The sequence below is a fragment of the Glycine soja genome, chromosome 14, assembly GCF_004193775.1.
Source record: "Glycine soja cultivar W05 chromosome 14, ASM419377v2, whole genome shotgun sequence".
Classification (NCBI taxonomy): domain Eukaryota; kingdom Viridiplantae; phylum Streptophyta; class Magnoliopsida; order Fabales; family Fabaceae; genus Glycine; species Glycine soja.
This window is the reverse complement of record NC_041015.1, coordinates 22,542,027-22,558,295: the sequence shown is the minus strand read 5'-3', so window position 1 is coordinate 22,558,295 and position 16,269 is coordinate 22,542,027. Positions and strand designations below refer to the sequence as shown.

At 33.6% G+C, this 16,269-nt stretch overlaps 1 protein-coding gene across 1 annotated transcript; it reads left to right on the top strand.

The window, feature by feature from the left end:
• The first annotated feature begins 12,550 nt into the window (after positions 1-12,550).
• Positions 12,551-15,949, top strand: LOC114383048 (two-on-two hemoglobin-3). Its single transcript, XM_028342637.1, has 4 exons — positions 12,551-12,756; positions 12,836-12,966; positions 15,298-15,442; positions 15,529-15,949. The coding sequence occupies exons 1-4, from the start codon at positions 12,620-12,622 to the stop codon at positions 15,623-15,625; spliced, it is 510 nt and encodes a 169-aa protein (XP_028198438.1). The 5' UTR covers positions 12,551-12,619; the 3' UTR covers positions 15,626-15,949.
• The last annotated feature ends 320 nt before the right edge of the window (positions 15,950-16,269 follow it).

The following is a 16,269-nucleotide window of genomic DNA, read 5'->3' as shown; positions in this document are numbered from 1 at the left end:
GTTAATTTTTATATTTTTAACTGCTGAATTGTAATCCATATATTTCAAGAATGATAATGTTGAACCAATTATTAAGTTGCAGTCCAATTTTTAATAGAGTTGATGACATGACATGGGGATCAATCAAATATGTTTAACATGAAATTTTTGGATAGTTCGATGTTGTCTTTTCACACACATAATGTAACACATCCTTTGTGCCTATCTTTATCAAGTCCTTCGATGCCTAAATTGATGCCTTTTTTAGTGATTGATAAAAGAAAAATTACAAGTGTATGGTTTTTGTCAAGTAATAAAATAAAGACCATATTATATATATATATATATATATATATATATATATATATATATATATATATATATATATATATATATATATATATATATATATATATATAGGGAATAATGAAAATTAAACAAGAAAAAATAATCAAGAAAGAGATTAGATTTTTGAATGATTGGATGGGTTGAGATTCAAATTAGAATAAAAGAAAGCAATATCGAAATTGGGAGATATCAATAAGCGAAAACTACTGGGACTAGGAGCGGAGTTCGTAGAATGATTTTCTAATGGATTAATTTCTTGTCTAAGTGCACTAATTGGTTCCTTTGAAGGTGAATTAGCTTAAAGTAAATTTTATCTCCTTTTAAGACATAGAGATGTATATAATAGAATTAATCCTTATTTTTGTGGTAGTTATATTCAATTAGATCTCCTACGCTTTTTGTTAATTAAATTGTTTATCAAAGGGTAAAACCTTGATGATTTAAAGCCTCAGATCTTTTCTTATGGGTCTAACATATAGGTTCACTTTTAGTTCTTCTCTACATTCAAGTCCAACAAAAGATAAAGAAGTTCTTGCCTCTAATCCAAAGTCATCCAAACCAAAGCGTTTAGAAACCTAAAACTTAAGATAAAAAGTGTTGAAGTCCAATAAAAAAAAAATTCATAAAAAAATAATATCTCATTTGCAAGGGTGACCACCGTAACATCCTAAATTCTAAGAGTGTAAATATAACTTAATCAATTCATTACTTTATTTTATAAAGTGTATTAATCCATTTACATTTTCACAATCAAGTAAAACCGAGAAAACCTAAACAGGAAATTTTAGTGAATTTTAAAAACTTTCCATTGATTGGTTTCTAAGGTCAACACCACGTAATAATTAAAATGACTTGTTCATATTTTCAAAAAGAAAGTATAGCGCAATTTGGCTTAGAAGCTTACTACTCAAATAAGTAAACCATAATAAAAGAAATAACACATCCAAATTTTAATATATATATATATATATATATATATATATATATATATATATATATATGATTGTATATGATAATAAGGTAGATGACAAAATATATACATAAACAAAAATACTATAGGCCTATCCATACCAAATACACATAAAAGGAAAGGTCCTAGACTCAGAGCAATCATTTCTAACACCCAACCCTATGTTAAAACTACAAAAAGCATAAGTCAATAGGTGTCCACACATAATAGAGATATCCAAGGAAGTGATCCACACCTTTAGTCACGTCGGGTATCTATCACCTCCAAGTGCACTCATCCTCGAGATGGAGTGTCGGCTCCTCACCTGCCATCTAGTCCTAAAAAAAAGTAAGGGGTGAGTCTTCCTACTTCGTCAACTAAACATAGAAGACTTAAACAAGTCATACACGCAAACTAACATCCATGATGATGTGCCTATCTATCGGATCTCGTATGCATCCTAATGCGTTATTTTTTTTATCTCAACATATATATCTCACAGTGATTTCATGTTCTTCATCGCTATGGAGTTTCATTGTACTTGGTATTGAACAATGTTGAATAGACAATCGAGGACACCATCCTTCCACACCACGCAGTGTGAAAAGCACCAGTTGGTCACCACCTTACAAGCTTTGACAACTTCTAGCGCGACACCTCACACGACTCTTTTCAACTTGTATTTCATCATTCCACCATATATTCGCGTCTACTTGCACGTCTCTTACGCGTACTATTCTCATTGCAATAGAATTCTAATCACACCGATACTCATGTTTGAGTCCTTGTGAACTATCACACAAGTGACATGTCTTTCGAGATATGCAGTGCCTACTAGAACTAGGTTCTAGTCAACATCGAGACTCCTACTTGAGTCCTTGCAATTATCAAACAACAATATTTAACACACAGCGAATCACCGACTATGGTTGGAAACCAACCGTGTAACAACAATAACCACATGCATTTCTCAGTGCCTGAGGTCAAACCTCTCAGTCTCTAAATAAATTAGTGCATACAACAACAATAATTGCTCGAAATTTACACATCCTGGGTCTTTCATAGAGTTCAAAGCATATCATGACACATATATCAACAATCAAATTCATCATACCAACACTTAGTAAAAAAACATGCAATTTTAACACAACAATGTAACAAGCATCAAAATCCTAACATTAGAAAATAAGACAGATTCAAGGCTCTCTGAAATTTAGCAAATGAATTTAGTTAGAGAAACCTTTTACATAGCCTCGAGGAAACTTTTCTTATCTTTCTAACAACGTAATCCAATTGGCTAGCAAAATTCCAAAAGGCAGCAAGACAAAGTGTTTCCTAGTTTTGACATAGTTCAAAGATTTGTGAATTTCTCTTCCTTCCCAAAACCAATTTGAGTTTTAATTTTTAGTTTAAATTTAACAAATGTATCTTTCCAACAAGGTAAGAATTTTTCAAAAATTCATTTTTGTCAATCCTAATAAATTTTTTATTCAAGCCATTTCCCTAGACTTCACAAGAGCTCCTTCTAGCAATCACTCTGTTTTGCCTTCCCCTTTAAAGTTTGAAGATAACCTCTGTAATTTTACTAATATACATGGTTAAAAATCATTTTTTCTCTAGTTTAATAAACTGTAAACACCATTTTAGGAAGATCACCATAAAGACTCAAAATTAAGGAAAAAACACACTGCTAGACCTAATTTGCAAAATAAGGCAATCGTCTTGCATGCCACAAATATGCCTTAATTTGACCTCATTTCACAAGGACTCCAACGAAAAAGTTGTTGCAAATTTTGTCTAGAGTAAAACAAGACCAATTTAATGAAAAAGGTATATTTTTGTGATAGGTTTAAAACATTGAGATTGGTCCAAAGAACTCAATTTTCTAGTAAGTGTCTCTTTCATTGTGGCTCAAATTTTCGAATTCCAAGCTTGTCTAAAAAATTTTGGAAAAATTTTGGTAGAGTCTTCTTTGTATTTGGAGCTCTCCTAAAGAACAAACAAAGCAAAGTGAAGAAAGAAAACATGCACGCAAACATCTCTCAAGACAGACTTCACCAAAACATATTTTTCTCTACAAAACCTAGTTTCTCTTCAAACAAAATTTTGTGAAAGCCAAGATATATGGAGGTCATTACAACCGTGGTTACCTTCTCCCAGAGGTAACTTGTAACACCCTATTTTTTGTAAAATAAATAAAAATGGTTTTATTTAAAAATTGATAGAGTTTTTAGAAATTAAATAAATGAGAGAAAATGATTTTTTTTAATTAAAATAAGGGTTTTATAGTATTAGAAAATAAGTAGAGTAAAATTATATTTTAGAAAATAAAGGAATTTTTTTAATTGGTTATTCATTTAATGAAAGAGTAAAATAGAGTTCCTTTTATAAAATACAGAAAAACAGAGTAAATAATAGGCTTAGAGCACCCCAACTATAAATAGAAACATATTACATCATATTTTACATTTACGATAAGGTGTTACACTCTCTCTTCCTCCCTAATTCGTTCTCCCTTCTTCCTCTCCCAAAATCCTCTCTTTTTCCCGCATACATCCAAACTTGTTCCAATAAAACTATAGTCTCATACTCGTTAACTGTTGGATCCTCTTGAAATTTGGATAACACTTTTGGAACTTATTTTGGCGCATTCCTATCGTTGGGATTTGCAAAATAATATCTGTAAAGAGAGATATGCCCCTCGCACAGAGACATTGAAATTGAGGCTCTAATATCTTCTCCTTCTCTCTAACACTTGGAAACCCCAGCAGAACAACCAGAGGAAAAGCTTGAGAAATTTTAGGAAACCGCTAAAGACATCGTTATCACTGTCGGACTACACACGTGAGCCCACTTAGAGGTAATGGATAAGTTTATCGCAATTTGGATTAGAATGAACATGTGTAGGAATTCTTAAAGGATCAAATTGGGGTTTATTTTGGAATGTTTACTATATTATAATTCTGCCTTTATGATTATAATCACGAGATTGCTATGTTTGATGGGCCAATTGATGCCCTAATCCAAATTGGTTGATAAAATTGAATGCTCTTGGTGTTTTCGTGTTTTTGAACCAATGATTTTGATATGATTATGTGAAATTTTTTGAGGGGTTTTACTCCCCATATTGTGAGAAGCATTTATGTATAGTTCGTTTGTATTTTGGACAAGATTTACTAGATTAGCGTGAGAATTAGATTGTTGGAAACATTCTTTGTCATGTTTTGGTCTCATAAGCTTATTATGTGTTGATGATTATAACACATATATGTATATGAATTGTTAAAATGAATTAGGAATTAACAGTTCAAATAATAAAATTAAATTGAAGGAAATTAATATATTAAGATTCAACGATAAATATTTTCAATGCATTTTTAGTTTAATTATTTATTAACTCTTTTTAATTGAAAATAATATAGTTCGATTTAATATATACATGTTTTGTGCCATGTAAATATTAATACGATGTGATGATTATATGATTCATGAGGTGTGATAATATGTTGCGTCGGGATTATCACATTGTGATTGAGATTGAGTGTATGTGATAAATTAAGTATTTGTTGAATTGTAAGATGCATTTATATTAAGATTTTGTTCGCATCGAGTTGTGAGCTATGAACTGTATAATCACACAACTGTAGACCCTTTAAGGACGACAAGTTAATGCGCAACAAGTATTGTGATGGGATCCACTGTGTGAATCACTTTGAGGTGCAACGAGTTAAAATGATTTTGAAAACAATTAAGTAGTTGTGTGTATTGCATAGTTTAAACTCCAATGACACATATATGATTTCAAATGCCTGTTTTATTGAGATGATTAGTCATATGAACATAACATATTAATATTATCACTATGTGATATGTATATGATGCATGAGGTGTGATAACGTGATGTCTTGGGATTATGAAAGTGTGATGAATTGTGTGTAAGTGACAAGTTAAGTTTGTGTTAAATTGTGAGATCACACGTGTATTGAGATGTTGTGTGCATTGAGTTGTGAGCTATGAACTATACAATCACACGACTGTAAGACCCTTTAAGGACGAGGAGTTAATGCGCAACAAGTATTATGATGAGATCCATTGTGGGAACCCGACGAGTTGAATTACTTTGAGGCGCAACGAGTTAAAATTATTTTGAGAATAATTGAGGAGTTGTGTGTTTTGTATAGTTCATAGATAGAGTCTATGTGTTAAAATGTTTTATGGATTGGACCTGAATCAGGAGGGAAAGACCCTGACAGACTCTTCGGAGTCTAGGCCTTGGGGGTAAATACACCCGATTTTAGTGCCCCTTTAAGTTTGTGCCGATCCCACATGGTTGGAGCATTCTCGCAAAATAGCGTGACCTTGATTGATCTTCCTATGATTTTACCTTGTGAGAGTGACCTAACTTATCGGTGTGTGGTCTATCTTGTCATGTAATCCTAGGCATCCGGCGAGGTTTTTCACTGACATGGTACCATATTGCATATATGATTGAGTCTTAGTGTATTTGTTGCATAACGCATGTGTAATGATCATTATGACTTGTTATGCGATGGCGTGTAATGAATTATGTAAGTGTGAGACGCGGTATTGTATTTGAGATGTGTTGTCTTGAATATGTGATTAATCATGAAGGCATGGAATATGATTTGTGATTAAATTCTAGGACAAATGATGTTACGTGTTAAGTGTTGAAATGATGCAAACTGTGCCAAAGTTGAGCCTTGTTATGCATATATTGTTCTTATAATTTATTATTGTTATATTTATATCATACTTGTATGCTTCCATTTATCTATATTCGTTGAGGAATGTGATGAATCACTCTCTGTGTGTTGTTTGTGTTTGGATCCTGTGATGATCTCGAACCTTGTGTTCGTGGGAGCAGATGACTAGGTGGATTGCTTTAAGGAACCTCGTGCTGGAGGACGCTAGGACACAATGTTCTGATATGATGTGACATTGGGACATGTGTGACATCCTGGAATTTCTACCCGGAATTTTGTAAGTATTACATTTAAATAATATATATATATATATATATATATATATATATATATATATATTATTTAAATGTAATACTTACAAAATTCCGGGTAGAAATTCCAGGATGTCACAATACTCCCACCTTTTAAGGAATTTCGTCCCCAAAATTAACTACTGTAGGAACAAACTTGGGTACAACTCTCTCACCCTATCCTCTAACTCCCAGGTTGAATCATCCTCGTCGGGTCCCCACTGCACTTTCACCAACGCGATCTCTTTACCTCTCAACGACTTCATTCTTCGATCAGTAATCTTCTGAGGTTGTGCTTTATAGGCGAGGTTATCCTTCACTTGTACTTCGTCCAGTGCGAGTACATGTGATGGATCCGGGTTTTATCGTCTCAATTGAGAGACATGAAACACAGGGTGCAAATTCGATAAGCTCGGAGGTAGAGCGATTTGGTAGGCTACAAGCCCAACCTTCTTTAAAATTTGATACGGACCCAGATACTTGGGCGCCAGCTTCCTTGATTTGAGAGCTCTCCCGACTCCAGTTACATGAGAAACCTTCAAAAACACATGTTCTCCTTCTTGAAAATCTAATGGCTTTCTCCTTCTGTCATAATAGCTCTTCTGCTTATCCTGGGATGCTTTTATTTTCTCTCGAATCAATTTCACTTGTTCGGTAATTTGGTGTAGCATTTCAGACCCAAGAAGTACTGTTTCCCATCATCGTACCAACGAAGAGGAGTTTTGCACTTTCGCCCATATAGAGCTTCAAAAGGAGCCATACGCTGGCTTGGTAGCTATTGTTGTAAGTAAATTCAATCAATAGCAAACATTCCATCCAACTACCTTGTTGCTCTATAATACACGCCTAGAGTAGATCTTCTAGAGTCTGAATGGTTCGCTCAGTCTGACCATCTGTTTGGGGATGATAAGCTGAACTGAGCTTCAGCTTTGTCCCCAATGCTTCATGTAGACTTGTCCAAAATTGCGAGGTAAACCTCAGGTCCCTGTCTGATACGATACTGGAAGGAATTCCATGTAACCTTACTACTTCTTTGATGTACAACTCTACTAACTTCTCCATTTTATATTTCATATTTACCGGAATAAAATGAGCAGATTTGGTGAGTCGATCTACTATGACCCACACAACATCGTGTCCATGACTCGTCTTGGGTAAACTAGATACAAAATCCATAGATATGCTCTCCCATTTCCATTCCGGAATTTCTAGCGGCTCTAATTCTCCTGATGGTCGCTGGTGCTCAGCTTTGACCTTTTGACATGTCAAACATTTTGCTACATATTCAGCTACATCTTTCTTCATGCCATGCCACCAAAAACTTCTCTTCAAATCTTGGTACATCTTAGTCATCCCTGGATGGAAACTAAGATGGCTTTTATGTGCTTCTTCCAAGATCTTAACTTTCAAATCATCTAATGGCGGTACACATATCCTCCCCTTGAATCTAAGTAACCCGGCTGTATCCTTTTTAAACTCCACATCCTTATCTCCCATTGCATCTAACACTTTGTCTTGCAGAAACTGGTCATCCTTTTGAGCCTCGCGTATGTGATTTACGAATTCATTGATGATTTGCAACGCTCCCAAAAATAAGCTCTTGGGTCGCATCTCGATTGCTAGATTTAGATCTTGGAATTCCTCTATCAATCTCTGTTCCAGAATCATCATGGTCGCAACATATAAGGACTTCCAGCTCAGTGCGTCGGCTACTACATTAGCCTTTCCTGGATGGTAGGAAAGACCAAAGTCATAATCCTTGAGGAACTCCATCCATCTTCGTTGCCTCATATTGAGTTCCTTCTGATCGAACAAGTATTTGAGGCTCTTGTGATCGCTGAAAACTTCAAAACGAGTGCCATATAAATAGTGCCTCCAAATCTTTAAGGCAAAGACCACAGCTTCTAGTTCCAAGTCATGGGTCGGATAGTTAACTTCATGAGGACGCAATTGCCGTGAAGCATAAGCCACTACCCTTCTCTGTTGCATCAATATGCACCCTAAGCCTTGCCCGCTCGCATCGCAATACACTTCAAATGGTCTCTTAGGGTCGGGCAAAATCAACACTGGAGCTATTGTCAATCACCTCTTCAACTCTTGGAAGCTTTGCTCACATTTCTCATTCCAGACAAACTTCTCATTCTTATGAGTTAGTTTAGTTAGGGGTAGTGCTAATTTAGAAAATCCCTCAATGAATTTCCTATAATAGCCGGCCAACCCCAAGAAACTTCAAACTTCTGTTGGAGTTGTTGGTTGTTGCCACTCCATAACCGATTCCACTTTAACCGGGTCCACCGCAACCCCATCTTTAGAAATCACGTGCCCCAGGAACTGCACTTTCTCTAACCAAAATTCACATTTCGACAGTTTGGCGAACAATTTCCTATCCCTCAGGATATGCAACGCAATTCTCAAGTGCTTTTCATGCTCCTTCTTATTCTTTGAATACACTAGGATATCATCAATGAACACAACCACGAACTGATATAAGTAATCATGGAATATACGGTTCATATAGTCCATGAAGATAGCCGGAGCATTAGTCACTCCAAATGGCATGACTAAATACTCATAATGTCCATATCGAGTCCGAAACGCAGTCTTTGGAATATCTTCCTTCTTAACTCGGATTTGATGATACCCCGATCGCAAATCGATCTTCAAAAATATTGTCGCTCCCCTTAATTGATCAATCAAATCATCTATCCTTGGTAGGGGATATTTGTTCTTGATAGTGACTTTGTTTAGCTGCCGGTAGTCTACGTACATCCTCATGCTTCCATTCTTCTTTTTAACCAATAAGACCGGCGCTCCCCACGGTGATACGCTTGGGCGAACAAATTGTTTACTTAAGAGATCCTGTACTTGTGCCTTCACCTCTGCTAGTTCTACTAGGGACATCCTATAGGGCGCGATCGACACTGGATTCGCCCCAGGCACTAAGTCAATAATGAATTCCACTTCTCTCTCAGGTGGTAATTCACAAATGTCATCAGGAAAGACCTCTGGGAATTCTGACACCACCGGTATACTGCTAACTTTAGAGACCTCCTCCACATTCATGGAGAACAACACCATGTAGGTTCGAACGTCCCCCACTCCATCGTTGGCAGCATTCTCCTTCAATGGTTCATTTGGAATTACATTTCCACCAAATACTAGCATATTCTCTTTGCAGTTTAGAAAGATATGGTTAGTAGATAACCAGTCCATTCCCAAGATCACATCTAGATGAGCTAAAGGTAGGCAAATCAAATCTGCCATAAAAGATCGACCCTCAACAGTTATAGGACACTTCAAACATATCTGAGAGGTGGTTACAGGCTCGTTAGTCGGAGTAGACACCACGATATCATATGGTAACTCCGTCGTACATAACCCCAACCTCTCCACACATGCATGAGATATGAACGAATGCGTGGCACTCGAATCATAGAGTACATCTAGCAGTTTATCAACAATTAAACACTTACCCTGTATCAAATCGTCGGAGGCAGCAGCTTCTGATCCACTCATAGCAAATACCCGGGAGGGTACCTTCTGTCTTCCACCACTAGTGTTATTGTTGTTGCTAACATTACTGCTCCTCGTGGGATTAGTAGATCCACGGTTGACTATGTTAGAATTTGCAGTTATCGTCAGTCTCCCAACCATTCTACACTCCCGAGCATAATGGCCTACCTTGCCACAAATATAGCAACGACTGTGTCTGTTGGAGTTGTGGGCAATTTCTCCTAAGATGCGGTCCTCCGCACTGAAAGCACTGTACCCCAGTCCCCTTTGACTGGCTCATGTTGGACGTAGCCATAGGTTGTTTCCCCTTGTTGCGAGAATATGGCTTCATCCTCTTATTACTGTTTTCTCTAAAAGGGTGGCTTCTTTGTGGTCCTCCAAAGCCTCTGGCTTGCCTCTCTTTCATCTTGTCCTCAAATATTCGACACTTCGTCACTAGTTGATTGAAATCTATAATCTACATGTAGCTAACTGCTTGTTGCATCTCCAGTCGAAGCCCATTCTCAAACTGAGCACATAAGTCCTCTTCGTTCCGAGCATCTTGGTATTGAGGCCAGTACTGTAGAAGTTCATTAAATTTGACCGTGTATTCTCCAATGGACATGTTTCCCTGCCTCAAATTCAGGAATTCCCTCGCCTTTCGCTTTCTGAAATCTCGTGAAAAATAGTTGTCTAGAAATTTGTCCTTGAAGGCATTCCAAGGAATAACGCCTCTAGGTGCTGCTAATGTAGGTTTCACGAACTTCCACCAATTCTCAGCTTCTCCCTGGAGCATGAACGTTCTTGAATTTTTTTTAACTCTATACGTTATACACTTATACTTTATACATAATTAATCATAAAAAAAATATTTTATATATAATTTTTATTTTAATATATTTTTTATATGAATGAATAACTTGTTTTTTTTTAAAATATTCATCCTCATTTATTATATTTTTTTTATACATTATACGTTCATAAAATAAAATATTCAATAAATTTTTTCAATAAGAAAAGAGACAATAATACAAATATATTTAATTGAAAATTACATAATTTTACTATATTAATGTAAATTTCAGGTAAATTATTCATCCCGTAAATTAAATGTAATTTTTTTCCTAGTTGTATCAATAAAAAATAAATTTATATTTATGTATTAAATTATATATATATATATATATATTTACTTATTTAAGTAAAAATATAATAAATAAAAAATAAATAATTAGTTCCTTAAAAATTATTTTTAGACACCGTAAGTCTAAATATTTTTCCACGCTTTCATGAATACTATTCATCCTCATTTTTTTTCATACTTTTTATGTTATTAATTAGTTAGGAAAAATATAACCATAAAGAATACATTTAAACTAAAATTATTATAAAAATAATAAAATTCACCATAATTATTTAGATATTAATATAATAAGAAAATTTATATTTTCTAGGTATAAGAAAATCATGAGTTTATATAAGTGCAAAGATAAAAAATAAAAAATAAAAAATTATTTGATTAAAAATTAATGTTAGACACTAATTTTGTCTATAGAAAATAATTGTAATTATGTTGATTTAATTTATTTTTTATGTAATTAAATATATATTAATTATGTAAAATAAATTGTAATTTTGATAGGAGAAAAATTATTAGAAAATAGTTTATTCCCGTGAATTCAAAGTATATTTTTGTGTCCTTTTTTTATTTTAAAAAATGATCATCCCCATAAGTTATATTTTATATATCTAATCCTGTAAGTTAAGTCTGGATTTATCTTCATGTTTTTATGAAAAAGATTCATGCCCATTTTAAATATTTTTTCATACTTTCTATTTTTATAAAAATATAAAATTAAATAAATTATTTAAGTTAATAGAGAGATATCTATAAAAATACATCTAAATTAAAATAATTATAATAGAATAATGATTTTAGGTAAGTTATTCATCCCATTAATTAAGTGAAATTGTTTTACTTGCTTTTATAATAATAACAAATTCACCGTTATGTGTTAAATTTTATATATAACTTTTATTTTAATATTTTTGCATATACATATCAATGTAAAATTAAAAGAAAATGAAAATTTATTCAGGTAGAAGAAAAATTAGAATAATTTATTTAGTTAAGAAGATAATAAATAAAAATGAATAAATATTGGCTTAAAAATAATTTAAAACACTATTTTTTATTTTAATTTTTGTTGCGTAATTAAATATATATTAATTATGTAAAAATGATAATTTTGATTAAAAAACACTTTAGTAACGAAGTTTATCACCGTGAATTTAGTAAAATTTTGCTACTTATTCTTTTAAAAAAAGTTTATCTCTGTTAAATATATCTGACACGATAAATTAAGTCTAAATTTCTCTTTAAGTTTTTACGAAAAATATTTTTTACAAAATTATAGCAAGAGATGACTATTTTTTTTCTACAAAATTTAAATCTTTATTTCAAAACTTAGGAAATTAAATGCAATATATAAAAAATAATTAATAATTTCCTGAGTGAGCATCTTATTCCCGCATGGTAATTGGGATTTGGTGACCCCTAAATGTGTAAAGAATAACGACATTATTGCCTCACTCAATCAGCGTATCTTGTGAAGGCAAGGAAAACACAAGCAGCGCCCCCTGTTTTGTCTTCTCCCAATCAAATTGAAAAGTGCCAAATCCCTTTTCCACACACAATAAATAAATAAATAAATAACAGCGTGCAATCCACGCGTATTCAACGAGCTCCGTATATATACATAGATATCGCAGTGCCAGTGACTGCATACAATACATACATCAGTGCCGTCGTTTCGGTGAATAAGTGTCGTTTAAAGATGCAGAGTCTGCAACAGAAGGCTTCCGAATGGAGCGGTGTTTCCATAGACGACGCTTTCGGCATCGACGACACCAATCTCTTCCAGAAACTCGGCCTCCAAACCTTCATTAACCTCTCCACCAATTTCTACAACAGGTAGCACTTTTTTCTTTTTCTTTTAATTTTATTTATTTATTTCGTTTAAATAAATAAACTGATTTTGTCTTTGGGGTAGGGTTTACGATGACGAGGAAGAATGGTTTCGTTCAATATTCGCGAATTCTGAGAAGGAGAATGCCATTCAAAACCAATACGAGTTCTTCGTGCAGCGAATGGGTGGTCCTCCTCTCTTTTCTCAGAGAAGAGGTAACATTTTTTTGCTGACTCGAAATATTTCCAATTTACAGTAGATAGTGTAATTGCTCCGTGAAAATTATAACATCTTTAGTGCATGCATAGATACATATTATTCCTTCTAATAAGCGTACAAAAAAAAAAAAAAAAGAAACTAATAAACTAGGGTGTGAACTAACACACAGGTTAATTAGTGATCTTGAGCCTGAGTCTTGGATATACAGTTGCGTGAAACTAGCAGTGACATCGAATTGGAGTCCTAGATATTCAGTTGGGATATTCGGTGGGAAAGTTTTGTCTTGAGAAGCATTGTCTCTCATGAAAGATTATACCAAAAGAAATGTACAAATACAAAACGTTTATTTAGCTGATTAACATGTGCAATTTTAATTATGTGGCTGATGCTATATAGTTTGATTATAGACAAAACTTAGATGCAGTTGTTTACGTTCTTTTCATACTATTCTTCAATTAGAGTTGATAAATATTCTGCATTAAAATTAACTCAAAGTTATCGGGGTGAAATTCCTTTTCAAATTTGGAAAATAACATCAAAAGAACTTAAGGAATTACTTATTAGTAGGGATATAAATGAGCTGAGTTGATCCAAGCACTTGAAATTTAAGCTTGGCTTGTGAAAAAAATGGGTTGCTCAAACTTGACTCATTTATTTAGAAGAACCTAATTAAAAGTTTGGGTTTGACTTGTTTAGCTCATTTAAAACTTAATTATTTTTTAACTTTATCAATTTAGTATTTAATAAATTATTTTAATAATAATTCTGTCAAAAAATATATATTTTAATAATATCAATTTAGAATCTATGTAATTTTAATTTTCTCTCTAAATATACGAGCTATTCAAGAGCTGCTAATGTCAAACTTGGATTTGCTTCATTTAAATAATTGAGCCCAATCTCAAGCTTGAGTTTGTTTATTTAATTAAACAAACAAGTTTGATCCAGCATTTAACGAGTCAAGCTCCAGTAGTTTGCAAATAGGTTGGTTCATTTACACCCATATGAGTTTTTTCCTTTGACTAATTTACTCAAATATTTCTGTTTCTAGTTTTTCACATTTTTTTAACAATAAAAGATGCATTTGATTTAATTCTTTGAAATCTATTGAATGTAGCTAGCTAGTAGAACAGTTTTAGTAAATTTGTGAACTCATTATTCTCCTGGAATGGATTCTTAAACAATGGCCTGCTTGCATGGTGCTGGTCTTTGTAATATGGTTTTGGGATTAATTTGACAATATTTGAGGAATGTGTTGCTCTTCACAAAATGCTGAGGGAGAATGAAAGAGATTATAGTAATTCCAAGTGATGTTGATGCTCTGTCTGTATGCCCTTACTGATAGGATGCTGGTTTCTGAGCCTGTGCCATTGCTTTCCTCAAATGATGTTATCTAAGCAAAATTTATAGGGTGGATGTTAATCACCTTGCCAAATGGTAGCACCGGTTAGTCGTTAGTGGTTACTCAAAGAGTTAGATTAACCTTTGCAAAATTGCAAATTGAATATTTAGAGTACTGAAGTAAGAGAATGTATCAAAATTTCAAAGATTTATTATAGTGAAGTTCACTCTCAGCCTATACTGGGCACTAAATACCCTAAAACTTAGGGTGACTTGGTGCATGGGGCTCCTACCTTGTGGGTCTGGACTCTGGAGAGGTTGGATGAACACACTCTTATTGACGGAGAGACTGTTTCCGTGATTCAGCCTGTGCTAATATCTTGAGAAAAATATTTAGTGCCAATAGCTTGTCCCAATTTGCCCTTCCCATAGAAAAAGATGATGGGGCAACTTGCTAACTGATATTTGGGAATTAGGAATGAAATTGGATCTTCTGTTGTTGAGTAACTTGATATAATCCTATTAGAGAGAGAAAAGGACAAATGATTTTGAATGTGACTACATTATTGAATCATCCTACAACCAATCATGGTGGTTTGGTTGCATGATAAAATTTGTCTTTTTATTGATGATCACGACAGGATCCAAAACCATTAAAAATGAAGCTAATCTTGATGATTTTTAGCAACTTGTTGAGTGAGGGTGAGGTACTTATTAAAATGTTAACAGGATTATGAATAAGTTTCTGTACTAATGTCCATTTACATTTTAATCCATTGGTCTTATACCATGTTCTTCGCCCTAGTACTTAAATGGGATTGTTAAACTTGTGTTTTCCAGACAAAATTAGATTGTTGGAATTAAAAATTGAATGTTATATGTTTTCTGCACTGATCTTTGTGTGTGTGGAGGGTTGCTTCTTTGAATCATCTAGTAACTTTAAAGTTTGAAAAATGAACCTTGGTTCCTTTCTTGATTTTTGGCAGGACATCCTGCTCTAATTGCTCGACATCGACCATTTCCTGTCACGCATCAAGCTGCAGAGAGGTGGTTACATCACATGCAACATGCATTAGACAGTACTACAGATATAGATGATGACTCAAAGACCAAAATGATGAACTTTTTCAGGTTTATTTTCTACCCCAAGGTCCCACTTCACGGAAAATGGTTGTTCATGATAACATTGAGTCATTGACTGTACTCTTGTTTTTCAGGCACACTGCATATTTTTTGGTGGCTGGAGATGAGCTAAAGAATCAAAACCAACATATTCCATGCAAACATGCAGCAGCCAAAAAGGATGATTCTTGATTCATAAAACTGTTTCAATTTTCTTTAATTTATTGCCTTTATCCATAAAACTTTGTATCAGAGTAGAAGCATTGTCCAAGTGTTGGGGAGATGAAAACGAAGCCACATTACACACATGCCAACTTTGAAACCAAATAGTTAGTAAGACGAGGTTGATGATTGTAAGCATAGAATCGATAAAATACACTAAGAAAATACAAATAGTGTTTTGACAAAAAAAAAAAAAAAATACAAATAGCAATCTTGAATTGCCTTTAAATTGTACTTCTCTAAACTGCTATCAGGTCAAATCCTCAATCAACGATGTTTTCATATTTTTTTCTAGTATAATTTGTACTTTTCAAATTTTTGAATTTTTGGTTTGTTGATACTACTATTTAATTAACTACTTCCTGGAAAGGTCACGTCCTACAAAGGCTCAGAGTATGGGAAGACTGAGGACACTAAAGCCAACCCGACAGGAAGGTATAAATTAAGAATAAAGTAGGTAAATAAAAGGGTAAGAATTTGCAACAACGATGTAGTTCAAGCAAATAATAAAAATAAGGCATACAATAAAAATAAAAAAATTGGGTTTGATTGATTTTGCTTTCGAAAATTTATTTTTTGAAAAAAAAGGTGATAAAAATAGTTTTTAAATTTTT

Bases quoted from the DNA above. Each gene is read 5' to 3' on its own strand.
- LOC114383048 (XM_028342637.1), top strand. From the start codon at position 12,620: ATGCAGAGTCTGCAACAGAAGGCTTCCGAATGGAGCGGTGTTTCCATA. The intron at 12,757-12,835 runs GTAGCACTTTTT...TCTTTGGGGTAG, and splicing joins TCCACCAATTTCTACAACAG to GGTTTACGATGACGAGGAAG. The intron at 12,967-15,297 runs GTAACATTTTTT...GATTTTTGGCAG, and splicing joins TCTCTTTTCTCAGAGAAGAG to GACATCCTGCTCTAATTGCT.